Source organism: Rhamphochromis longiceps, linkage group LG23, assembly GCF_057381845.1.
Source record: "Rhamphochromis longiceps isolate RC_006_pf linkage group LG23, R_longiceps_female_GT1.1, whole genome shotgun sequence".
In the NCBI taxonomy this organism is placed as follows: Eukaryota; Metazoa; Chordata; class Actinopteri; order Cichliformes; family Cichlidae; genus Rhamphochromis; species Rhamphochromis longiceps.
Window position 1 is genome coordinate 42521317 of NC_140578.1, and position 27062 is coordinate 42548378.

General features: G+C 39.2%; 2 protein-coding genes across 2 annotated transcripts in view; both read left to right on the forward strand.

Moving 5' to 3' along the window:
* Positions 1 to 2167: 2167 nt before the first annotated feature.
* Positions 2168 to 14946, forward strand: LOC146642699 (T-cell surface antigen CD2-like). Its single transcript, XM_085397889.1, has 8 exons — positions 2168 to 2228; positions 5184 to 5474; positions 5698 to 5777; positions 6121 to 6286; positions 6416 to 6438; positions 7585 to 7618; positions 7722 to 7790; positions 14771 to 14946. Exons 1-8 carry the CDS (start codon positions 2168 to 2170, stop codon positions 14944 to 14946), a joined length of 900 nt encoding a protein of 299 aa, XP_085254015.1.
* Positions 14947 to 16750: 1804 nt separating this feature from the next.
* Positions 16751 to 27062, forward strand: part of LOC146642700 (T-lymphocyte surface antigen Ly-9-like) — a 66825-nt gene continuing 56513 nt past the window's right edge. Inside the window, exons 1-5 of the mRNA XM_085397887.1 lie at positions 16751 to 17107; positions 17808 to 17961; positions 24437 to 24724; positions 24967 to 25043; positions 25816 to 25990. Coding sequence (XP_085254013.1) covers positions 17880 to 17961; positions 24437 to 24724; positions 24967 to 25043; positions 25816 to 25990 — 622 coding nt within the window. The 5' untranslated portion in view covers positions 16751 to 17107; positions 17808 to 17879. The remainder of the gene's footprint in view (positions 17108 to 17807; positions 17962 to 24436; positions 24725 to 24966; positions 25044 to 25815; positions 25991 to 27062) is intronic.

Below are 27062 nucleotides of genomic sequence, written 5' to 3' on the forward strand. Positions count from 1 at the left end.
TTTGTATTTTATAGCAATTTAGCATTTGATTTCAAGGTTCAAGGTTCTTTATTTGTCATATGCATAGTTATACAAGTATAAAACACAGTGAAATGTAGCCTGACACGCTCCTCGACATGTGCAAAAATTGGGGGGGGAGGGGGGGGGTGTAGAGGAAGAACATGTATGTATATATATATATATATATATATATATATATATATATATATATATATATATATATATATATATATATATATATATATATATATACACACATACAGTATATACACTGGGTGAATGTGCAGTAGTAGCAGCAAGCAGGTGAATTCTGTACATTAATATGAATAGACATCTGACTATTTTACAGGATAGACAATATGAACATATTTAAAATTAAAGGAATTGAAATGTACATTGTGCCTTGGTTTAGTGTCTGGAAGAGTCCTGTCTCAGTCAATTATAGATGATGTGAGAGGGCAGGTGTGTGTGTTTAGGGCACGGATGGCTTGGGGATAGAAGCTCCTCTTGAGTATCTCTGTCCTTGCCCGGAAGATGCGGAACCTTCTACCAGATTGCAGAAGTTGGAACAGTTTGTTGCCAGGATGGGACGGGTCCTTCAGTATCTGCGCTGCTCTAGTCCGGCATCTCCTGGTGTAGGTGTCCTGAAGCGGGGGGAGAGCAATCCTGCAGCAGTGTTCTGCTGTACGGATCACTCTCTGGAGAGCTTTTTGGTCCTTCACACAGCTGTTCCCAAACCACGATGTCATGTTCTGTGTGAGGATGCTCTCCACAGCGCCTGTATAGAAAATCCTGAGGATCTTTGGAGAGACCCTGAACTTCCTCAGTTGTCGTAGGTGATACAGGCGCTGCCTAGCCTTTTTGGTCTGGACCTGAATGTGGGCAGCCCATGTCAGGTCTGAGGAGATGTGGACACCAAGATACTTGAAGGACTGCACCCTCTCCACTGGAGCTCCATTGATGATAATGGGCTTGTAGTCTCTGTGCTGACCCCTTCTGAAGTCCACCACCAGCTCCTTGGTCTTGCTGACGTTCAGCTGGAGGTGGTTGTCCTGGCACCACGATGCCAGATTCTTCACTTCATCCATGTAGGCCGCCTCATCGTTGTTGGAGATGGCACCCAACACCACTGTGTCGTCAGCAAACTTCACAATGGTGTTGGAGCCATGGGTGGCCACACAGTCTGAAGTGTAGAGGGAGTAGAGCAGTGGCGAGAGGACACATCCCTGAGGTGCTCCTGTGTTGATGGTGATGCTGTTGGAGAAGCACCTGCCCACCCTCACCACCTGAGTTCTGCCAGTGAGGAAGTCCAACACCCATGCACACAGACGGCTGTTAAGTCCCAGATCCCTCAGCTTTGTGAACAGTCTGCAGGGCACTATTGTGTTAAACGCTGAACTGTAATCAACAAACAGCATTCGCACATAGTTACCCGTTTCTTGTCCACGTGGCTGAGAGTGGTGTGTAGGACGTGGGCGATGGCATCCTCTGTGGATCTGTTGGATCTGTAGGCGAACTGCAGCGGATCTGTGGTGTCTGGGATGGAGGAGGAGATGATGTTCTTCAGCAGCCTCTCAAACACCTTCATTACTACCGAGGTCAGTGCAACTGGCCGGTAATCGTTCAGGGATGAGGGTTTGCTGTTCTTGGGCACAGGGATGATGGTGGATCTTTTGAAGCATGTGGGGACCACAGACTTCGCCAGGGACTCGTTGAAGATGGAAGTGAACACACCTGCTAGCTGGTCAGCACAGCAGCGCAGCAGACGGCCGGTGATGCCGTCTGGCCCCGCCGCTTTCCTTGTGTTCACTCTGGTTACTATTGAAAATATTTTGGTTATATTTATGTATGTTCTCTGAAGCAAAAAGCCAAAACAAGATGCACAGTCTGTGTTCTGGGTGTGAGATCTGCTTGCTTGGTTTATGAAAGTAGATGAGGCCTCTTGGGTCACTTCCTTTTAAAACCATACATGCACATGCCTACACTTGAACACACACACACACACACACACACACACACACACACACACACACACACACACACACACACACACACACACACACACACACACACACAAAACATGTGACACTGTTGTGCTTTTACAGGAAATAACACCGACACTGGAAAGTGCTCTTTTGAGCTAAGAGTGATGGAAATAGTGAAGAACATGGTTTCTGCTGCCACCTTCGCTGTGTTTTTGCTCTGCTGCTGCTTCATTGCTTCCTCAGGTATAGTACAATTTACGGTACAATTTTGTTGTTCTTTTTGGTTTATGTTTTAGCTTTAAATTCCAAACTTGCTGGTTATGATATTTTTAAGGCAAAATTAATTAACATGTCATCTTCCAACTTTATAATTCTTCAAGACTTAACAGAGGCGAGATCTGACTCCATATTTATATTTATATTTACATGTTTCAGTACTATGTCATATACAGTATTGGGCAAGTCACTTTGAAAAAGTAATTAATTATAGTTATTAGTTACTTCTTTTAAAAAAAAAGTAACGGAGTTAGTAACTGAGCTACATGATTCTAAAAGTAATTAATTACTTGAAAAGTAACTATTGCATTACTTTCTTTTAAAGTTTAACCCTCTGGGGTCCAGGGTATAATTGGCCATTTTTAGCTTCTTTTGATGTTTCCTCTACATTTCACCTTTAAAAAACTGTTTATTTGCCTTGTTTGGTATCATTCTTTTCAGCACAGCCTCACATGTCTGAATCTACAGTTATGTTTTCATTTTGAAATATTGTATTAACACAGTTGATCTAAAATCAGACAAAAAGCAAACATGTTTATTGAATCATATTTCATAACTTTAAATGCTAATATAAATTGCCAATTTTAAAATCATGTGCACAAGTTTTGCAAACATTAAAGTTATTTACATCCATTTACCTTTTACCCTTTTTAAAATAACCATTTCAAATTATTTACATAACAATCAGGTGTTCTCCATTCAGTAAGATGCCACGGCGTTGTAACGATAGAAATAGTAATTAGTTTCATACCCTGGAGGACGGGGCTGTGGCCCCCCCACACTCCCTAGCAGATCGTTACAGGGAGAAACCTTTGGAATGCAAGCATGCTGATCCACACAGGTGTGCACACAGGTGTACACACGGGTATTCACAGACGCGGACTACAGCTTTCTTGGCTGCTGCCTCAAAGCACATTGTGCGCTGTCTATCTTGCGTGCTGCACAATATCGTTTATTATTTAGTATCTACTGATATCTACTGCTAGCTAGTTTATTGTGATGGTGCTGTTTTTTTTATTATGTTGCTCTTTGTTGTTTGCTTTCTCTTCTGTTTTTTTTCTCCATACAGGTGACCCAGGTGTTTTGTTTTTTTTTTTTGTTTGTTTGTTTTTTTTTCTTTCTTCCCCCCCTTCTCACCGTCTCTTCTCCCCTTTGGTTTTCTTTCTCTCCCTCTCTTTCTTTCATTCTTTCTCCCTGTCCTATCCCCCAGTCATGTCTGTCCCGTTTGTAGCAACTGAAAATAAAATAAATTCACAATTATAATAAAGGTCAATCAAATGGACCAATATGGCAAGGCCATGATGATCTACTTGGTAAAATAAATCCGCTTGGCATCTTTCTTGGTCATAAGACAACAATTCTGATGGCTAAAGATCCAAACGGGACACACACACAAAAAAAAAAAAAAAAAAAAAAAATAGTAATTAGTTAGATTACTCGTTGCTGAAAAAAGTAACGCCAATACTTGAACGCCGTTATTCCCATCGCTGGACATATATACATATTTATATATGTACATATATATACTGTATGCTCTTCATTCTTGTTACAGTTGACCACAACATATTACTCAAACGACTGGAGAACTGGGCAGGTCTTTCAGGAACTGTACTAAACTGGTTCAAAACATACTTAGAAAACAGGAAATACTTTGTATCAATAGGTAACTTCACATCTGAGCAGACAAGTATCACATGTGGAGTTCCCTAAGGTTCCATCTTGGGACCCCTTCTGTTTAACATTTACATGCTCCCACTGGCACAGATTATAAAGAACAACAAAATAAACTATCACAGCTATGCAGATGACACACAAATATATATCACAATGTCACCAGGAGACCGAGGCCCTGTACAGGCTCTTGGTAAATGCATTGAGGAAATTAATGACTGGTTGTGCCACAATTTTCTCCAGCTAAACAAAAACAAAACTGAGGTAATAGTCTTTGGCGCCAAAGAAAAACGATTACAGGTCACCAGAGAACTTCAATCTATACACCTAAAAACCACAAACCAGGCGAGAAATTTGGGTGTAGTGATGGATGCAGACCTAAACTTAGAAAAACACATTAAGACAATAACAAAATCAGCTTACTATCACCTCAAGAATATTTCAAGGATAAAAGATCTGATGTCTCAACAGGACCTGGAAAAACTAGTCCATGCATTCATCTTTAGTAGGCTTGATTACTGTAACAGCATCTTTACAGGTCTACCTAAAAAAATCAGTCAGACAACTACAGCTCATTCAGAACTCTGCTGCTCGAGTCCTCACTAAGACCAAAAAAGTGGACCACATCAGTCCAGCTCTGAGGTCTTTACACTGGCTGCCTGTCCGTCAGAGGATAGACTTTAAAGTTCTGATGCTGGTCTATAAAGCTCTGAATGGTTTAGGACCAAAATACATCAGTGACCTCCTGACCCAGTATGAACCATCCAGATCCCTCAGGTCATCTGGATCCGGTCTTTTATCAGTTCCCAGAGTCAGAACCAGACACGGAGAAGCTGCATTCAGCTTTTATGCTCCTTATATCTGGAACAAACTCCCAGAAAGCCTCAGATCAGCTGAAACACTCAGTTTATTTAAATCCAGGTTGAAGACTCACCTATTCTCAGCTGCATTTGAATAAAGAACCAAATCCACACTTTTAAGCTTAAATTTCAAAACTTACATTTAACTACTGATTTTATCTACTGTTCTGATTTTATATACTGTTTTGTTTGTTTTTTAATTAGTTTGTTTGTTTGCTTGTTTTAATAAATTTTAAATCATGCTTTTTATTTGTTTTTGTTTCTAATGTCTCTGTAAAGCACTTTGAATCACCTTGTTGTTGAATTGTGCTATACAAATAAACTTGCCTTGCCTTGCCTTGTTCTAATTTTTTCATCTGATTTTTTTTTTACCTTCTTTTCTGTTTCAAAGGCTCTCAGGATGATTGTGTTTATGCTGCAACAGGATCAAGCTTTACTGTGCCACTTAGATATGAGTTGAAGGAATCAGGTACACTGAAATGGTTCAAGGACACAAGTCTAATCTTTTATCGCAGACAGAAACAGGTGATCATAGGGAAAAATTATGATGTTGATTCAACTGGATCACTAAAGCTGACACAACTCACCAAAGACAAGTCAGGACGATACATCCCAGAGGTTATCAATGAAGATGGACTAAATGTGGGGGGAAACTTACAGAGTGTGCGTTTGTGTGTATTAGGTAAGGAAAATAACATCATATGTGTATTTATTGTGTTTGTACTACTTCTATCACAACAAGCAAGTGTGCTAAGCTGTCTTAGTCATACTTTGTCATTAAGAGTGTTTGGTTTTATTATGACGTCACTTTTCAGTCTTATCAATCAACAGTGTTGGTTACTGTAGAAAAGCATTATCAGCAGTAGTTTATATAATGTTGATATAAAGAAATTTTCTGTACTCAGACCGTGTGCAGAAGCCCAAAGTAACAGTGATGTGTACAGGTGACAAGACAAAAGTCTCTTTTACTTGCAATGTTATTAAGGTGAGTACAATATTTATTGTTTCAGGTACAATTAAGTTAGAGTACTCTACCAATAACTGACTCATAATTAAGCTGTTGAAGAATCTGTAGACAAAGGCCTCATTTTTCCTCCACTGAAACCAAGCATGATTTGAAGCGTGCTGTCTACAAGCATTTACTCAGAGATGTTGTTTCAGTGAGGCTTGGGTCTCTCTTTATCTATTATTTAATTATATAGGCTGGGAAATTACCAAAAATGTATGAAAATATTATTATATTTCTAATTTTAGCCAGGTTGAGTTTTTTATGTTAGACTTCAATTCTAAACCTTCATCTAATCAACAAATTGTGTTTTCTCCTACAGGATGAGAAGGTCGAATGGTTTATGGATGGTAAACAGTTGGCAGAAAAAGGGAAGATGGTGTCGAGAGTAGCCAAAGACGTGCTAAATGCCAATTTTTATTGTAATGCTTCTAACCGTGTCAGCTCACAGATCAGTCAGCCTGTTCAACAAGAATGCTATAAGCTTGGTAAGTATTATTTACCATCAGCTGTACAAATGTTCAAATGTGCCTTTTCCAAATATTCATGAACTGAAGTAGTCATTGTATTGAGCTCACATGCTAACATGATACTTTTCTTTGCCTTTTATTTTAAAGCTTTTCCTGAAACACTCTTTGGAATTATAAAAAATATCTGCTGATTGTCAATGATTTTTTCAGTTTAGAAGTTGTATCATATTGTACATTATATTTTTTTGGATAGAGAGATTCAAGTAAATTTTGTGTCCCAGTTTTTTCCTGTTTCTGTTATATCGTTTTAACTCTTTTTTAAGTTTTTGCAGCATTTTCTATTTAATCAGAATCAGAATACTTTTTGGTTACAGTTGGTGCAAAACAATGAGAACACTAACAGACTAAACTAAATTAAATAATACAGTGTATTACAGAGTTTTAAAAAAATATAAGAAATAGCTCTAATATATACAAATAGCTCATTTATAAATATCCAGAATATTGCAGAGCTTAAATATATATGACTGACATTTTACTCTAAACTGTAAAACTTGTTTTTTTGTGCTATGTGCCAATGGGTAGAGCTATTGCACTGTGACTGTTATTAGATGGAGGAGATGTACAGGGCGATATCCACAGGCAGGAGTGATTTCCTGAGTTGTGAAGTGGTGCATTTGGGTAATCTAAGTCTGTTTTTGAACGTGCTCCTGTGACTGGCCAGTAAGTCAAGGAGTGCATCCAGCATTGTCCTTATCTTGCCGACACCACCTTAAGGGAGTCCAGCTCAATACCCACAGCATTACTGAGCTTATGGATCAGATTAGTTTTTTTTAACATGGTTTTAACACAATCACCAAAAACAAAACAAAAACCCCACAAAGATTTTGTCTTATCAAAATCAAAACTTTGAGAAATTGTTTGTATTGTACATATATTATTTTTGCACTTATATTCAAATGTTTAATTTAATTTAATTATAATAATTTATTAATGATTTATTAATAATTTATTAATTATTATTCTGTCAACTATAATTTATTCTAAAGAAAGACAAACAACATAAATTGCTTAACAAAGATGAGTTGAAAGAAAATCTGAAGGACAAGCTAACAAAAAGCTGAAGTTGTGGTAAACACGCCCATTGCTTGCAGTGTTTCTGCAATCAGCCAGTTTATCACAAATGCTTAAAGCCCTGTGAATATTATGTGGTGTCAACTGTCTGTTGATGGCTAAAATGGCCATTTTATTATACATATCTAATAAATACAGTTTTCTACTTGTATTGTTTTGAAGCTTTCCCTGAGGTATGTGACATTTATGTCTGTATTCCAGTGCGCGCTGGAGCAGGTATGTTATGTTACAGTCTTGTTGAACTAAAACACATTTACTATTTTTCACATGCGTACAATTACAAATAAAGTACAATTTTATTCCTCTCTTTCACTGTCAGGTATTCTTCTGTTGGTGATCTTCATTTTCATTGTTTGCTGTATCCAGAAAAAAGCAAACATAATAAAGGGTAAGATTATTATTATTATCATGCTTAATTTTAGTATTATTATTATTACGAGCAAACTCCGGCCTGTGGCACTTTGCATGAAAACACAGACATGTGAAAATATTGTGTTATTGTAATCTCCATTATTACACTGCACATAGTGAGATGTTAAAAAAAGGCTGTTTATAAAAAACAAACAAATCACTAATAAAAACAGATGTATTGTTCATGCCACTGCACTACAAATTGTTTGTTAAAATTTATTTACAAACACAACACAATGCAGACTAAGATCAAACTCATAATCACAAAGCAGGTTGAACATGTGGTGTTAGATTTTACTAGACAAATTACTGTGTCAAAGAAAAGAAATAGTTTGGCCTTTGCAATATTTTATGCTGGTTGTTTACACTATCCCCTGCTGAATCACTACATTATCTCAGTGGAGGGGTTTGGGTTTCTCAGGGATCCCAGGGGCTACGTTGTCTTTTGCTTTTACCCCCATGGCAAAGTGGTCCTGGGTGAGGGACAGACAAAGAGTGGTTCAAAAGCCCCTATCAGCAGAAGATCCAGTTCACCTTGGCTGGGATAGGGTTACTGTGATGGCCAAACCCATGGCCACACTCTAAAGTCAGTAACTCTTGTGCATTTTCATTTCTTCCTTTGAACACAGTAACACACGTTTGTGTTGATTGGTTTGGATACATTTGTTCTGTTTGTAAGCATACACATTTAGTTTACTTATGTATTCATACCAGTTCATTACTTAGTTTTATTTTTGACAAACCTTTGTTTCTTCTTACCTGCCATGATCCCGGGGAGTTGCCAGACAAAAAGTGGTGGGCAGGGTTTGAAACTATTAAATGCAAAGAGGGATAATTGGACCGCACCACCACTTCCTGCTGAAGGGGAGAATCTGTGTTTTCTTTCAATAAAAACAAAGTAGTTGTACTTAATTAAATATTTGAGTTTAGGGTTCAGTAGTTTTGATTTTCTTCTTTGGTGTTTAGTTTATTAACAAACTAGACTGTACTGCATTGTTTGTTGTTTATGATTGTGTTTTGTTTAGTTACCTCTCATGTCTCATAGTGGTCTGATCAGCCATTATATATAACCTTGTGTGACATTTCATGTTTAGGTCAGTTATATTTGTTTGGGCAGTCAGTTGGTTTGTTAAGTTTGCAGGTCTTTGCCTGAGTTCAGTTTTGTTTCTTTGACCTTTTTCTATGAGATCAACATTTATGACTTTTGTAAATATAATTTTGGGAGGTTAAATAAATGAAAACCCTATTTTTCTAATAATTCCTGTCACTCCTGCTTTCTTCAACTCGGTACATGTGGACCCTCCTGTAGGCCCACCACCTGCAGGAGGTGTCATAGGGGAGTGTGTGCTGGGTGGCGGTGTGTGCAAACCACAGTTTGTCCATAACAAACACCATTTTTGAACATAAGGGTGTCCATAAGTGCACGTGGCACCAGGACACCTAGGCCCCAGGTCGGTGATCTATAAATCCATGAGTTATTTTATAATTGCATCATCAGCTCTGCTGCCGCATGTTCTGGACACTCAGGTGAAGAGAGGTGCTGAGCTTTCAACTGATCACCACCTGGTGATGAGTTGGATCAGGTGGTGGGGGAGGTTGCTGGACAGACCTGGGATGCCAAAACACATAGTGAGGGTGCACTGGGTGATGGCCTCTAGCTTGGGGCAGTTTGCAGTTCAGTGTGAAGCGACAGGAATAAGAATCAGCACCTCCAAATCTGAGGCCATGGTCCTCAGCCGGAAAAGGGTGGAGTGCCAACTCCGGGACAGGGACGACTTACTGCCCCAACTGGAGGACTTTAAGTATCTCAGGGTCTTGTTCACAAATGAGGAGAGAAGGGAGCAGAAGAGCAACAGATGGATTGGTGCTGCAGTGATGCAGACGCTGTACCGATCCATTGTGGTGAAGAGAGAGCTGAGCTCTCAACTTACCGGTTGATGTCCCTTTGTCCCTACTCTCACCTATGGTCACAAGCTTTGGTGAGGAGTTTAGCCATCCAGGAGGGGCTCACAGTAGAGTTGCTTCTTCTCCACATCAAAAGGAGCCAACAGAGTTGGTTTGGGAATCTGTCCCAATATGTCCCAATACTATCAAACTGGGACGAGGCCTTGGGGTAGACCCAGAACACGCTGGAGAGATCATATCTTTCCCCTGACCTGGGAATGCCTTGTTATTCCCTCGGATAAGCAGGAGGAGGTGGCCGTGGAGAGGGAGGTCTGGGCTGCTTTGCTTAGGCTGCTGCCCCCACGACCCGGCCCTGGATAAGCTGAAGAAGACAGATGAATGAATGGATAGTTTACACTATATTTTTTACTATGTAGAAATATATAAACACAACGACGGAAAAAAAAACTATCAATGACCATTTAATTTAACATCTATTAAACAAACGTTTAGTGTAAATCCTCAGTTCTCTCTATCTTTGTTCTTGGGGGGTTAAACAGTGACACTTATGTGAACTATTGAATGAATAAGTGTCTTTCTGGAGAGTTTTCATTGCTCCATTTAAACGGCACCCCCTCGCCCCAACCTTCAGAGGCTATAACCAGCTCTTCACAGTTGATGAGCCTTTTGTGTCTCGTATTTAACATTAGTGACACAAAGCAATCCAAACTCACAAACCCTGCAAACAGCACCACAGTGTCCATTCTCTGCACTGTGTTTCTCTAATTCAGATTCCATGTTTTTGCATGTGTCCTTGTTTAGCTGACCCAATATTATCAAATCTATGATGCTATTCATAGCAGGCTTTGCTTTTTACCTAAAGTAGTGAGAGATGGTTGTAATTCTGCAAGTCTGACATGTAATCTTGTGTTAACAGACAAAGTTGAGCTTCCATTGAAGAAGCATCATCATCATAAGCAGCTGGTTGGTAGCGTCCCGGAGCCTGACTTCTGTGCAGACTGTGGTCTGGAGGTAGACAACAGGATATAATGTAATCATTATTCAACATTCAGACTGTTTTGTTTTTCCGTCTTTCATTTTTTTTTCTTCCCGCCAAGTTCATCTTGGCTGTTAGAGCAACCGTTCAAGACTCATGCAGCATGGCTGATGTAATCTTTTTATGATTTTTTTTTCTTTCTGTCTGATTCAAAGATTCCCAGGATGTTTTTGACCTGTATGGTGCAACAGGCAGTATCTTTATTGTTTCTCTGAAACCAAGCTGGGCAAAAAATTGACCTTAAAATGGAAACACAATGATGAGAAAGTCTTTTCACAAAGAAAAGTGAAGGACATGGCATATCCAAACCAACAAGCCTGAAGACAAACAACTTGGGAAACTTTGTTTCAATGAATATGGAAAATTAGAAAAAGAAAATATGACCATATGTTTATTTGTTGTGGGTAGCTAACAACAGAGTAGATTTATTGTGGTTATACAATAAACATCACATTTCTCTTTGAATTTCTCTTTGTGTCAGTCTCAACCATAGATTACAGTGTGCAGTCACCTAAACACTTTTCAGCCTTATCAGATTAGTGTTTTCACATATATGGCATCAATGTGAACATGAATGTATTTTATGTTTTTATGTTTTTGATTTTTAATCTACTCATTAAAAAAAGTGTTACACCTTTGTCATCAGTCTTTATTTAATGCATCATCAGCATTTCTTCATATAATATAATATTAATGTATAAACATTATATAGAGATAATACGATCTCAGATTATGTGCAGAACTCTGTAGTGATGAAGAATTGCACAATAAACGTGATGTGTCTATACCCTGCCACCCACTGGTCGTTTAATTTTACTGTAGATGTATGACGTGTGTCATTGTAATTATTGTTATTTAACCCTGTCATGCATGAATTATGATAACCTCAGTTAGGATATTTTTTCTTAAATCCCTGTAGAACTGCAATCACATAAGTTAGCGCAATATTTTTTTTTGCATATCAAACCGGAGGACTTGTACTTACATCTTATGCCATCAGTTTGTCCTAGGTCACGGTTTCCTTCCACACATATCTTTGCAAAAATTGCATAAAAAGCACTTACATCTTTTTATAGTTGCAGTTCAAGCAATATTTAAAAAAAGACCTGTCAGCAGATTTGGGCTGTAATTAAAAAACAACAACAGAGAACATTTTCTGCATAGATGTCCAAACAGGAGTACTTACACATTTCAGTGACAACATGATGCAGAGTTTGAGCTCTGACTCAGGTTCAGCTTATCTCAAATAACCCATTAATCTTGCTTCATGGGACACCCCGAATCTCCGGATATTAACAATGCATACCTTATTTGCCACACGACACTCACAGAAGTGTTTCTCACTTATTTGAAATAAAATACACGTTTAATTTTACAAAATAATGACGGGATATTAATTTTCTTATGCAATTTAATTTAATTTACTTTCTTCTGACAGTGAAAGAAAAAATGAAAAGGACCCTGTAGCGGCAACAACAAAAATCAGTTTGTATTATCAGATTTTAAGAAGAAGTCATTTTGGAAAAACATACATTTATATTTTATGTCTAAATTATTAAAAATCACCCAAATTAGGACAGTTCTTGCTTACCTCTTCAACATCTCCGACTATATAATCACAGATTATATTTATATATATTATTTGCTGAAGCAAGTCTTTGTTCTAAGTGTCACATTTGCTTTGTTCTTTATCTATGAGAGCAGACGAGGCCTCTTCTCTTCAAAACCATACCTGCACACTCACAGTGTATTTGTTTTCTTAGCAATGTCATGATGATTGTCGTGATCTGAAAAAGTTCCAGTCAATCTAAAAGTAGTCAGCTTCTAAAGTAGTCGACATTATTAAGAAGATTGTGAAATATCAGCTGATTGTCAATGATTTATCAAATTAAAACACGATATAACATCTCTATGGAGATTTTGAAAATTCTCACAAAGATATTTGTACATGCAGAAAATGTGTTTACATGCTGTGTACTAACTCAAGCTATGCTATGTGGACACCTTTGCAAAGCAGCGTTGCTCATGCACACAGAAATTAAATGTTAGTGTCTGACACTTTTTATCTGCATCGTGATTTCTTGGCAGCTACTTTGGAGCTAATTTGTAAGAGGTCTGTAGATGGAACAAAGTTTAGGTACAGCCCTGAATTTAGTATGAATAACACAATGTCCTTCAAATGTTATAAATTGACATACACTCATTCAGAGCCTTTCTAACATGGCTAATCTCATCTTTCTGTTTCAAAGGCTCTCAGGATGATTGTGTGTACACTGCAACAGGCTCAAACTTCACTGTGTCACTTAAATATAAGTTAAAGTAATCAGAGAGCCTGAGATGGTTCAAGGACACAAGGATAATCTTTCATCGCAGACAGAAACAGGTGATCAGAGGGAAAAATGATGATGCTGATTCAACTGAGCAAAGACGAGTCAGGACGATACAGACCAGAGATTCACAGCACAGAGGGAATAAATGTGGGGGGAAATTTACCGAGTGTGCATTTGTGTGTATCAGGTAAGTAACAACACATTATACATACATTTATTCTGGTAATACAAATGTACTTTATAGCAAATGTTCTGTCTGTTTCTATGTTAGTCACACATTTAACCCACAGAAAACTGCTGGTTTATTAATGTACCAAAGTTACTGTCTAGTTTTGCCATACAGCATTATCATTATTTTTTTAATGTATTATCAAGATTATCTCTTATAATGTTGACATGATCACATTTTCTTTACTCAGACTGTGTGCAGACACCCACTGTGATGATGTCGTGTACAGGCAATAAGACAATGGCAGTTTTACTTGTGTTTGTCAGCTGAGGACAATATTTCATGTTTTATTGATATTTCATATAGAGAGTTCTTCAAATAACTGACTCATAATTAAGCTGCTGAAAACTCTGTGGACAAAGGTCTTCACTTCTCCACTGAAACCAAGCATGAGTTGAACTGTGTTGACTGTACGATGCTGCTAAAACAGCAAGATTTGGGTTTGTATGTATTTATTATTTTATTATATAAATTGGAAAATAATCCAGAGTGTAAGAAAAGATTAACTGATGTTTTGCACTGGCTGCTTTGGGCAATTATTCTCTTTTCTTGTTAGGGTCACGATTAGTCGATCATGTTTTCAAAAGATTAATTCTGCAGTTATTAATGTTTTCACTCATTTTTGTTAATTCTTTAATGTTGAGTTTGTTGCCTAAAGTCTCCTCCAAATAAAAACTCATACATATTTATATTTTTTCAACAAAAAAAAGCCCTGAGAAATTGTTTGCTGAACCTTGCACTGGAAAAAAAAATTCTCACACACATGTGCACACATACATCCACAGATACATAAAATCTATGGATAACAGAACACTCAAACCCTTCTATTACAGGACTTTTATTTTTTACTGGATTTTTGATGTTATTCTTGAAGTCTAAACTTTCAACTAATCCAGAAATTATATTTTCGTGCACAGAATGAGAACAACTTTATGATCAAATGGTTTATGGATGATAAAAAGTTGGCAGAAAAACAGATGATGCTGACGAGAGTAGCCAAAGATGTGCTAAATGCTCGCTTCTCTTGCAAATGTCTAACCCCGTCGAGGGTCACTATACTTGTTGTTATGCTTAAATTACTTATATTTGTAGTACGTGAAACACATTTAAAACTTTTTTTGAATAATTGCAGATAATTCAAATGCATTTTGTGATAAGATCTCTTAAGAAAATCTCTTAAGTTATGGACATAGCATCTAAATCTGCTCTTTAAAGAAAAAATGCAAATGCAAGCAGCACTTATTCATTTAAAATGATCTCATTTAACTTCATTTGAACCTTTTTTTAAATTTACTTTTTTTTTTTAAAGTTCATTAAAAAGTTTGCTTGGGTGTATTTGATCTGTAAATAAGAGTGGAGTCAGAATAACGTATTTTCATTTAATATTTTAATTTGTTTAACTAATTAAACATTACATTAAGAGAAGGGGACTCTTCTGTCTGTCCTTATTTTAACAGATTTGAGGGAGCTTTATTTGCAGTGGACTGATCAAGAACAGGAAAAGCCTCGTTATTATGAGCATTGCTACCAGCAGCAGCCAGCTGTCAACACCAACAAAGAGGCTGAAAACAGCAGCGTCCCACAACCTGGCACCTGGGCACACTGTGATCTGAAGAGACACAACAGAAAATAACATTATCATCACCGTCTGGCCTTAGTGATGAAGTCATGTGATCTGTGCAGGATGCCTATAATATGTTATAATTAACCCTCCTGTTATGTTGGTTTCCAGGAACACCAATTATGCTCCTGGGTTAATTTTAACCTGGGCAAATTTACTCATCCAAAAGTGTCAGAAACACTGGCATTGATTATTTTACAATTTTCTTTTATAATTTTGATTTTATTTGTTCGTTTTCTGTAGTGATGCAGATGACATGTGACATCTCTTCTGTTCTGGGTCAGTCAACATAACAGGGTTAATTTAAAATCCAAAGGACTGAGAAGCACTTAGAACTGGGTAGGAGTTTTGTATCATGGGCAGGGTTCTTCCTGGCTTGGCATGAACATATGAATAATAGGTAAAGTAAAATTACGGAAAAAGCGGTTCTGGTAGCTAAACGTCCAGACTGTCCTGTAATTATAAAAATATAATTTGTGTTAATTATAAGAAAGTGTATTTTTTTGCTTTTCTTTATTAAAAAAACAAACAGAAAAAACAGAAACTTTTCTGTCATTTTTTACTTCATTACTTCCATGTAGCATGAATGGAAAATTTGTGAAACGTATGAAAATTCAGTTAAAAGTCCAAAATTTATGCCCTCCTTCACAATTTCCAAAACTATCCAGTGCAGTGGGGCCAGATTGGAGTCTTTTGTCGGCCGAGGTGTGGAGGTGGTGAGTGACAGGAGAATGGCGGCTAAGCTGTCATCCCTGTTGGACAACGTCTCCCACCCCATGCAGCAGACTGTGACAGCACTGAGCAGCTCCTTCAGTGGGAGACTGCGGCACCCACGGTGTGGGACGGAGAGATTTCGCAGGTCTTTCCTCCCCACTGCTGTCAGACTCCACAACAAAGACTTTAACTGAACAAACACACACATCCACACATGTGCAATAACACTAAGTGCAATAATCCTTTCTGGCATCGTTGTATTTTTACTCAGTTGTATATAGCATTCGTATTCTATTTTTATCTTATTGTATATTTTTTTTTTATTTTATTCTACTGTATATAGTATATTATTTTATTCTATTCTGTACAGCTGTGTACTGTATTTATTCTTATTGTATTCTAATTTTTGCGTCATAACTTTTGCACTGTCCACTTTCTGCTGTGACAAAACAAATTTCCCACGTGTGGGACTAATAAAGGTTATCTTATCTTATCTTATCTTATCTTATCTTATCTTATCTTATCTTATCTTATCTTATCTTATTATAGCCGCGGGCCTTACGTTTGACATCCCTGGTTTAGAGAATTTAATGAACATATCTATCAGATTTGACAACAAGGCTGCCAGACTCAGGCCAAGTTAGAGTCTTTAAACCCTTTATTCACAGTTTCTCAAACACTGGTAGGAGACACCCAAGTCACGTGACCACTACTAATTGAGGCTTTGGCGTATTTTGCGCCAGTTTGGACACTTGACTGCTGTTGCCTGGACTGAAACAAACCTGATGACACGTCAAACTCCCAAAACCTTTAAAGTCCTCAGCAGCAGCAACAAGCAGATTGTAGGCTGTGAAGTCAGTGAAACCCACAGTACTCACAGTACAGTGATGGACGATGCGCTTTTAATCCACAACTTTCAATATTGGCAGAAAAAAGAGGAACAAGGCTGGTGAGAACTTTGAAAAAAAAAAATCATACAAAAAGCGGCAAAAATCTCATTTTTGATTAAAACCTTTAGACAATCGAGACCTTGTTACTCTACTTCCCCTTATTCATCTTATTTTTTATAAGCAGAATTAGCTACAATCATCTATTCACAAGTCCAATCGTGTGACTTTTATTCACTTACTTCCGTTTTTATTCTTTATAACCAGCATGTTTTGTGTTTTTGTCTTTAGACGGCATGTATGACATAATCTGCTGCCAGGTTAATAAATTGCTATCACTGCAAAACGAGGAATCCGCGGTGGAATATGTAATCAATAATCAATAGTTGCCAGGATCACACCGCTTCTTTCACAAGGATTATTTTGAAAACACGCCACCACGATGATCCCAAACAGATCCTGGAAATGACCGGTTCTGGGGGCGGATCGGGTCCGCATCGCTTCAGGTTTCATGATCACAGTTCCCAGGATCACACCGCCTCCTCCCTGATTCAGAAGACACCATCTGATTGGTATGTAGATTCACGTTTATCATCATCATCTTTTTACTTTATGATTCTTTTATGGATCACATGGACTTTATTAATCATCATCTGCTGTCTGATAGCCTCACTGCAACTTAAGCCTCGTCCACATCCACACTGCTTTGGGTGGGTCTAAACTTTGTGATCACAGAATCATTGTTTTTAATACGCGCGTGTAAGAAATCGATGCAAATCTATCAACGTTATGTGTGCTGTGAACCCCGAAGACGAACGCGGTCAGTATCCATGATTGCTGTGATAGAGGAGCTGAAGAGAGAGTGGGTGAGCTGGGCTGACTTATAACAGCGGAAAGAGAGAGAGAGAGCGAGAGAGCTGCGCAGTAAATTCCTCTACTTTAAATAATAAATAAATAATATTAAATACAAGAGACATTTTCAGCTCTAACCACAGTCTGGTCTATTGTTCTTTGTTTTTTTACTTTCACTTTCTGTTTGCTGTGTTCGGTGACGTCATCCTCACTCTCTATAGCCAGAAATTGAGGCAATATTCCTGTTGGAATATATTTTATTGATAACCAAAAGGGAAACTTAAGAATATGCTAGACAGTCTGGATTGCATCAGGTGGCTGGACATTTGCCAGCTTTCTGCTTTGTTTGCAGCTGTTTTTGTTTCTGTTTCATGTTTTTTGTTCATTTTTTTGTTCTGTTGTATTTTTTCACGTCATTAGAAGGCCTATTATGTGGGATGGATATTCATGTATCCCTGATTTGGACTGAGTAACTGTTTGGACCTGAATGTGATGAGAAGAGTGAAGAAGATGTCTTCTTCTTCCATTATCACCGCTGTGTTTCTGCTCTGCTGCTTAGCCAACGGCTCCACAGGTACAAACACAATTTAATGAATCTCATCATTAATTCCTCAGGCTTTATTAAAGGAAAAAGTTCATTTTAACTTTTCAAATCGTTCTTTAAAATGCCACTTGTGATTGGCCAGATGTTCTATGTGATTTAGTGATCGTGCAGTTTTATTTCTATATTTCTTTTTTTCTTTTTGAGGCTCTCGGTGGAAATGCATTTTACCATCAGAAAAACCTAGAATTTAGCAATAATTACTGAACTAAAACATCCAAAAAGTTTTTACTGGTCCTTTACTGGGGGTAAAACTCCACGAAAATGTTGTATTTTACAGTCAATTTAAAGGCTGATTTTGATATTTTTTGGTAGTGGCGCTGAAATGGGAGCGGCAAATGAACTCAAGGAGTTGGAATGATACATGAAAATGAAGATTTCCTTATTCTCCATGAAAATATTAACATTGTGCCTCATAACAAGATGACAGATGTAACTGCTAATGTCCTTTGATTTCCTTCACAGAAAATGAAATTGTTAAAGTTGTTCAGCAACTGAAAAATTCCAAAAGGTTGATTCTGTTCATCTGGACGTAGCGTTTTCAGTGGGAGAAACGTTTCATCACTCATCCAAGTTACTTCTTCAGTCTCAGATTTGTTACGACTGAGAGGACCAGGCTGTGTGTGTGGACTCAAGTGCAGACACAAAGGAAGGCAAACTGATGTGAATACAGTGCTTTATTTACAGTGACTACTTTAATTACAATGCAGGGAAAATATGTAGGCTATGAACTGTGAACTAAGAAACCTATGAACTGTTAACTGTGAAGTCTAAGACTATGAAACATTAAACTCCAGCTGTGTGCTATGACTAGATACAAGAGTCCATGAACAGATCCTGGGAAGGGGGGGGGAAAGGAGCAGTAGCGAGGGTGGAGGTGCACAGAGTCACTATAATTCAATTCAATTTCTTTATTGTCCCACAAGCGGAAATTAGTTTAGCAGCAGCAGGATAAAAATAAACAGAACAATAATATAAAATAATAATAACAATAATAATGATAGAAAGTTCAAGGACAGTTATTTGCCATTAAGGAGACAAGACGCAGTAGGGATAAAAGAGACCTGGAGTCTTTTAGTCTTCCTCACAGGTACTTTAAAACGGCGGCCGGAAGGCAACAACTCAAACTCACTGTGAAGTGGATGGTTCACACAATTAATAATAGAATGAGCCTTTCTGCACATTTCTATTGTAAATGGCCAAAAGTCCATCTTGCCAGCGCCCTGAAATTTTGCTATCACTTTTTACCAGAAGTCCCAACCGATTCTTATTCTTCACCATCAGGTTACCAAACCAGGCAGCGATACAAAAAGACATCACAGATTTGATAAAACTTCTATAAAACAAAGACAACATCTGAGATGAGACATTAAAAGATCTCATTTTCCTTAAAAAGAACAGTCTTTGTTGAACTTTTTTAGTAGTGGCATCAGCATGAGATTCAAAACACAGTTTATGGTCAAGTACCACACCTAGATATTTATAACTCTCAACGATCCCAATATCGGCAGTTTTAATGATAGTGGGTGATGAGCTATGAGAGGACTTCCTAAAATCTATAATCATGTCTTTAGTTTTTGACACATGAAGTGAAAGGAAGGACTCATCACACCAATTCGCAAAATCATCTACAACCTGTCCATGGCCTGACTCGTCCCCCACAAGAAGACTGACGATCACTGTGTCGTCACCAAACTTCAGGATGTGTCTGTTTGTGAAATTGCTGCGACACTCATTTGTGTACAGAATGAACAGAAGGGGAGAGAGGCAGCAACCCTGGGGAGATCCAGTAGAGGAGGAGATCACATCAGAAAATACATGATTCACCCTCACACATTGTGACCTATTAGTCAGAAAGTCTGTCACCCAGCCGACCAGACTAGTGTCAAGCTTGAAATGATTGTAAAGCCTGTCAGCAAGTAAGAAGGGTTGAATTGTATTAAATGCAGATGAAAAGTCAGCAAATAATAATCTTGCAAGGGTGTGAGGGGCCTCAAGATGCTCATACAAGAGAAGCAGGAGTGTGACAGCAGCATCCTCCACACCTCTCCCTGAACTGGAAGGGGTCAAGATGGTGTTCAACATGCATTAAAATCTCCTTCTTAATTATCTTCTCAAATGTCTTCATCACTAAAGAAGTCAGAGCCACGGGCCTAAAATCATTCAGTGCCTTAGGAGAACTGCCCTTAGCAACAGGAACAATGACAGCATGTTTCCAAATCTTAGGTACTGTCTGTAGCTCTAAAGAAAGTGAGAAGGTATAGTGAAAAATCCCACTCAGCTGATCAGCACAAGTTCTCAGTACCTGTCCACAGATGTTGTCAGGTCCAGGACTCTTGCTTTTAGTGTGTCTAAAGAGATTAGCCCCCTCTCATCAATACAAATTGATGGGGGAGTGATGGTCTTTTCCCTCAGTGTGCTGGTCTGCCTAGAACAGTCAAAGTTCTCAGAACGAAGGTAAAAACTGTTAAGACTGTCTGCCAGATGTTTGTCAGAGGTAAACCCCTCTAAGGTAATATTACTTTTACCTTTCGTCTGTAGCCCTGCCATTGTTTTCATACCAAGCCAAGCTCTTTGGAGGTTGTTACTGCTGAGTTCTGCCTCAGTCTTATTTCTGTACCTCATCTTGGCGATCTTTATTACAGCCCTCACGTCCTTCCTCAATATTCTCATAGTGGGAACGTCTCCCTCGTTAAAAGCAATTTTCCTTTTAAGAATCAGATCCTTAATATCTTTAGAGAGCCACGGTTTGTTATTAGGGAAAGTCTTAAATTCTCTGACTGGAACCACAGAGTCTTTGCAAAAAGAGATGTAGCTACACACCACATCGGTGAGTGCATCCAAATCAGAAGTGCTCTCTTGAAACACGGACCAGTCAGTGCAATCAAAACACCCCTGAAGGGCAACACAACTGTCTTTTGTCCAGACATTAGTCCGCTTCACACAGGCCTTCTCCCTCCTAATCACAGATCTGTAAGCAGGGAGGAGGTGAATAACATTGTGATCCGAAGAACCTAGCGCAGGTCCGGCCACAGACTTATATGCCCCCTTAATTGGTCCATAATACAAATCCAGCGTTTTGTTATTCCTTGTAGGACAAGTGACATATTGAAAGAAATTGTTCAGTGATTTCTTAAGATTACAATTGTTAAAATCACCGAGAATAAAATTTGGAGCATCCGGTGAGAGAGTCTGCAGATTGTGTACCACTTTAAAAATGGCGTCGGCAGCAACTTTAACATCAGCTTTAGGATGAATGTAAACAACAGTGACAAAAATTTGAGGGAACTCCCTCGGTAAGTAAAAAGGCCTGACAGATACTGAAAGGAGCTCGATGTCAGGAAGACACAACCGCTCCCGCACAGTAAAGTTATTACACCAGCCCTGGTTGATATACAAACAAACCCCTCCTCCGTGAGATTTGCGTGTTACTCCACAGTTCCGATCCAATCTGACAGGGGTCCCAAAGCTCTGATTCGCAGTGAAGTGTCACTGTCCATATCGGTCAGCCACGTCTCGGTAAGCGCCATCAGACAAGCCTCCCTGTAATCCCGTAGATGAAGCACATTTCCTTGTAATTCATCCGTTTTGTTCCTAGGAGATTGGACATTGGCCAGAATCATAGAAGGCAGAGGAACACGATTCTTCCTCCAAGTTTTCTTACACGCTGACGCACGCCGCCTTTCTTTCCGCGTTTTCTCAAGCGGCGGGGCTTTCCAAAATTAGTCTTTGACCGGGCAAATAAATCCTCACCAAGAATCACATCTGTCCGAGCATTAGAAGAGTCGTGCATAGACAAACAGGACCACTGTAATCCAAGTAGTTCCTCGCGTGTATAAGTGATTGTCAGTGAGAGCGAATGACTCCAGGTGAATATCGGCAACAACAATAAAACTAAGGTGTAGAAGATCTCCATCTCGGCAAAAAAAACTTCATAAAAAGTTAAAACCACGGTTAAGAACAGAGTTAAAACAAAGTTAAAAAGAAAAAGAAAACGCCAGTAAACACCTGCTGCAGGTCGCCACAAGAGCAGCGCCCCCTCACCACAGTGAGTCCTCTCCAGAGTGTGAGGCGTGTGAGGCTGAACCCTCTGCCACTTCTGATGGTGTGAACGTGGAAATAGAAGAGATAGACAGTCAGTGGAATTCCAGTGAATCACGGCTGGTTGATTAAACTATCATTGTAATGGCTTACGCGTTGCAGGCTAAGGGGGACTAGGGAGGAGAGTGTCCAAAGGGTCCGGGTGAGTAGTGGTCCAGAGAGAGTCCAACAGTCCTGGCAGGCAAGAGAGGTGCCACGATGAAGGGAGTGAAACTAGATAGCTGAAAACCTGCATCCAGGCAGAGATGCGTATTGTTCCAACTTGTGAAGCCAGATGACCAGGCGGATAACTATGACAGAAAGAAAAGACTGTGAGTAGAAATAAAAAAGTTACGGTATCTCACAAGAGCTTGCGGCCTAGCACTAACGCGAGTTAGCTGAAGGTCTGGCAGAGGTCTGTTGGGAGTGCTGGTTTTAAATGCCGGTGACTTGATTGCAGTCAGGTGTGAAGGCTGATTGGAGTTTCCGCCTGAAGGCGGAGCCCAGCAGAGTGGAAAAACTCCGCACTTACCCGGACCATGACATGGTTACTGCAGGTTTCACCAACCTTATAAGCAGTAAAGTTGCACAATAACTGAAACTAGCACCACTGAATGAACAATGGGCTGTGAGGTCAGTTCCTTGATCATTAATCAAAGTCAAAGTCAAGTCAAAGTCAGCTTTACTGTCAAAGACCATATATTTACAGTCATATTTTGAAATGACTGTAAATATATGCCCCCATGGCCCTCAGTGTACACTAAAACATCTTTTATACACCACAATTCAAAACTACACAATTATATAAACAGCGGTGTCCAACACAATCCTAGTGATTGTGGGCAAGTTCATGTGCAAGTGGGGGTGGGGCAGTCAGGGAACAGGTGATGGGGGAGGTTCAGAGTTTTGTATGTCTGGGGAATGGGGGGGTTCAGAGGGGAGAGGTGAATGCAGGTCTGGAGTTCATGTGTGTGAGAGCAGGGAGATAATTCAGCATCCTGACAGCCTGACAGGCGAAGCTCTCTCTCTCAGTCTGCTCGTTCTAGCCTGGAGGCTCTTCAGTCTCTTTCCTGATGGCAGAAAACTGAAGAAGCTGTTGGACGGTTGAGTGGAGTCACCTGTAATGCAGAGGGCTTTCCGGATGAGGCAGGTGCAGTAGATGTTCTGGAGGGAGGGAAGAGAAGAGAAGTACCAATGATCCTCTCCGCTTGCTTCGGCAAGAGCCATACCACACAGTGATGCAGCTGGTGACGATACTCTCAACTGTGCCTCTGTAGAAGGTGCTCATAATGGGGGTTGAGGCTCTTGCTCTCCTCAGTTTGCAGAGGAAGTAGACTCGCTGTTGGGCTTTGCTGACCTGTGACGCAGTGTTTTTTGACCAGGAGAGATCTTCTGAGATGTGCACACCCAGGAACTTGGTGCTGCTTACACTCTCCACAGCAGCACCATTGATGGTTAGTGGGGTGTGCAGGGAGTGAGTTCTCCTGAAGTCTATGATGATCTCCTTAGTCTTCTCCACATTCAAGGAGAGGTTGTTGTTGCTGCACCACTTGGCCAGATGGATAACTTCACTCCTGTAGTAGGTGTCATCACTGTTGCTGATGTGACCTGCCACAGTTGTGTCATCTGCAAACTTGATGAAAAGTATATGAAACGTATCTACTCCGGATGCCTCCACGCTTACCTCTCTTCTGTTTCCTCTCGAACCGCCTGAGACTTTTCCACTATGGGCGAGATCTAGTAGCAGGGGTTGCTGATGGTAGATGCCTCTGAAGCAGTCTGCAGTTCCTCAGTGTAATTCGTAGCTCTTCCATGATTGAAAAGTTCGTGGATTTGCTTTTCTTGATTATGAAAAAAAAGCATGCAACTGTATGAACATTGTGTAAAACAAGAAAAAGAGCAAAAAAAACACGGGGATACTGTTTTGTCAGGAGAGAGAGCAGTCGCTGTGTGCGTCCACGCTGCCATCTTGATACGAATTAATATGCAAATTCTCATGACCACTGGTCAACAACCACTGATCAATGGCCATGAGTACCATTCACAGAGAGTTGGGAATGAAATACATTTCAACTCCTGTTGTTTTATTCTGAAGCTGATCCAAGTGGCGTCTGGATTCCTGTGGTGGTGTGTATACCACCGCAGCATTGCCTGTGGGCCGTAGTTCAGCAACTGAAAAATGTTTTTTGCATATTTGTCTTGTCTTGACACCAGGTTTTCATTCACTGTTTTAAAGATAAAACATGTAATAATTAAAAATAATAATTTCCTTCAGATTTGATGAACTGACACGTGGCTGTTGAGAGCTTTTCTAGCATGACTGTTTTTAATTAGTCATGAAATTCCTCTTTATTTCTTTGTCTTTCAGGCTCTCGGGATGATTGTGTGTACGCTGCAACAGGATCAAGCTTAACTGTGCCACTTAGATATGAGTTGAAGGAATCAGATAACCTGAAATGGTTCAAGGACACAAGAATAATCTTTAATCGCAGACAGAAACAGGTGATCATGGGGAAAAATGATGCTGTTGATTCAACTGGATCACTAAAGCTGACACAACTCACCAAAGACAAGTCAGGACGATACATCCCAGAGGTTCACAGCACAGAGGGAATAAATGTGGGAGATTTACAGAGTGTGCGTTTGTGTGTATTAGGTAAGTAACAACATATTATACATACATTTTTCTGGTTATGTAAATATGCAAATATATTTCATAACAAGTGTGTTGATGGATCAGAAGCTGTTTAATTTTTACATTTTTGTCAACAGAAAATGTTTGATATTAATATAAAGTCACTGTTCAGTTTGGTTTTGCAAGTTTTATGTATTTATTTTTATTAATACATCATTAGCAGAAGTTCATATAATGTTATTTATTACATTTTATTACCTCAGACCGTGTGCAGAAGCCCAGCGTGACGATGACGTGTACAGACTCTGACTCAGTCAGCTTTACTTGCAATGCTGGTCAGGTGAGGACAACTATGAGTCTGTTTCATTTACATTTCAGGTTTCAGGTCAGAATATTTTTCAAAGAGTTGAACCAATAATTGTGAGTTTGGAGACAAAGTTTTCGTTATTTCAGCCTCGCTGAGCTGCTGTGAGCAGCTGTTCTGTTTTATATGAGGAGGTTATAAAATTGTTTAGACATCTTGATCCTCCAGAAGATTCAACTCCACTTACTGATAAAGACACTGAAATGTGCTTAAAATGTCTATGAAACCACTAGCTCTATCGTCAGCAATACTTTTACTCATGTTTCTTTATTTTTTGTTGTATTTTCTGAGTTCAGACACACAGAGTCAGTATGTAAATCATCAGATCCTAAGAACATTCACACAGAAACTGCTGAATCCACAAGGTTTGGATTGGCGTTTCTTCATACTACACATATGTTACTTAAACCTGATCTCTGTTTAATGTTTTAGCTGAGTTTGTGCTTCTGAGAGGAACCACTCTCTTTTACTCGCCTTGATAATTGGAGCATTTGAAATGGACTCAAAGTCCTCTAAACATCTGTTTATAGAGACTTCCTTATCCTGGTAGAGATTTAAGTCTGGTGCTGATGAAAGCACTTAGATGTGGTTATGAATTTTGGTTGTCAAACTGCCATTTCTTTCTTTTTGTAATGAGGGGAAGAAGTGACAATATTTACACAGATTATAAAAAGCATGAAAAAGAAAGGAAAAGCAGAGTGTGAGGGAAAGAGATGGAAAAGACTGTTGTCCATATTTTCTTCCACAGAAAGACAACACTGTGAGATTTGAATGGACTAGTGCGGAGACACAGCTGGAAGAAACAGGGGAGATCCTAATAAAAAGAGCTGTAGATGTGGTAAACACCCCTGTGGTTTGCCGTGTTTCTAACCCCATCAGCTTTGCCATCAGTGACCCTGTTATACAAAACTGCTTCACGCCCAGTAAGTATCATGTGCTATCACCTGTCCATTTTTATTTCACTCATCTCCAAATGAAATACATTTCAACTCCTGTTGTTTTATTCTGAAGCTGATCCAAGTGGCGTCTGGATTCCTGTGGGTATATTTCATATCTTATATGAAATGAGGAGCAATTAAACTTCACACAATGAACTAATTTTTTTTCTATTTCTAGTCCCACTTAAAATGCCAAATACAATTTGCTGTCATTCTTCACCATCAGATATTTGTATTTTTTTTGTGGTAATCCTTGTTGTTGTCATTTGTTGTTTCCAGACCATACAGAAAAAGCTGATTCTTTTTACCTAGAAATGCAGCCAAGGCGCAAGGTTTTAATAAAAATGTCAAACTATTTACAGAACAATCAGGTGTTCTGCATCAAATAAGATGCCACACAAATTATTTGTGCCTCTCCAAAAAATAATTTCTTTCCACTATAAGCTAAAGGAGAATATCACAATCCTGATGCCTGCAGGCCTCACAGCAGGGGTGTATCACTCCTGCTGTTATCCACCTGGAGACAGCGTTTACACTGTAATCTGCCTTTGGTGGCTTTTTGGCTGTGACATTCAGCCTTATTGTTCTGACACACAAAACAAATTTTTTTGTGACTGGGTGGTCTGGGTTTGATTTCTTTTTTTTTTTAAATCTGAGTGACACCTACCCTATGTGTTCAGGTTTTAGAGTTTGTTGATTGGAAAGCAGATGAAGTTCGATTCTGGCTCATCCCTGTTTAGCTGACAGCACCACGCCAAAGCCAGCGTCTTAGTAATGGCAGATTTTGCCAGAAATGTTGAAAGTTGATTGTGATGTGAAGACACAGGATGTGTTTTGTCCTGTTTTCCTCCTTTCACACCAGGGTCGGGGCAGATGACCACTTCTCGCTGAGCTGGAGGTTTTTTCCTGTTAAGAGCTTTTCCTTCTCACTGTCACTAAAGCTCTTACTCATAGGGGGTCATATGATTGTTGGGGTTTTCTCTGTTTCTTTGGATTAGTGTAGGGTCTTTAAAATATAAAGTGTCTCGCAGCAACTATTGTTGTGATTTGGCGCAGT

What these genes read in the sequence shown, in the direction of transcription:
- LOC146642699 (XM_085397889.1), top strand. Translation starts at nt 2,168, where the DNA reads ATGGTTTCTGCTGCCACCTTCGCTGTGTTTTTGCTCTGCTGCTGCTTC. An exon ending in TGTGCGTTTGTGTGTATTAG is followed by an intron (nt 5,475 to 5,697) that starts GTAAGGAAAATA and finishes TTCTGTACTCAG; the next exon opens with ACCGTGTGCAGAAGCCCAAA. An exon ending in TTCCTGAAACACTCTTTGGA is followed by an intron (nt 6,439 to 7,584) that starts ATTATAAAAAAT and finishes GAGGTATGTGAC; the next exon opens with ATTTATGTCTGTATTCCAGT.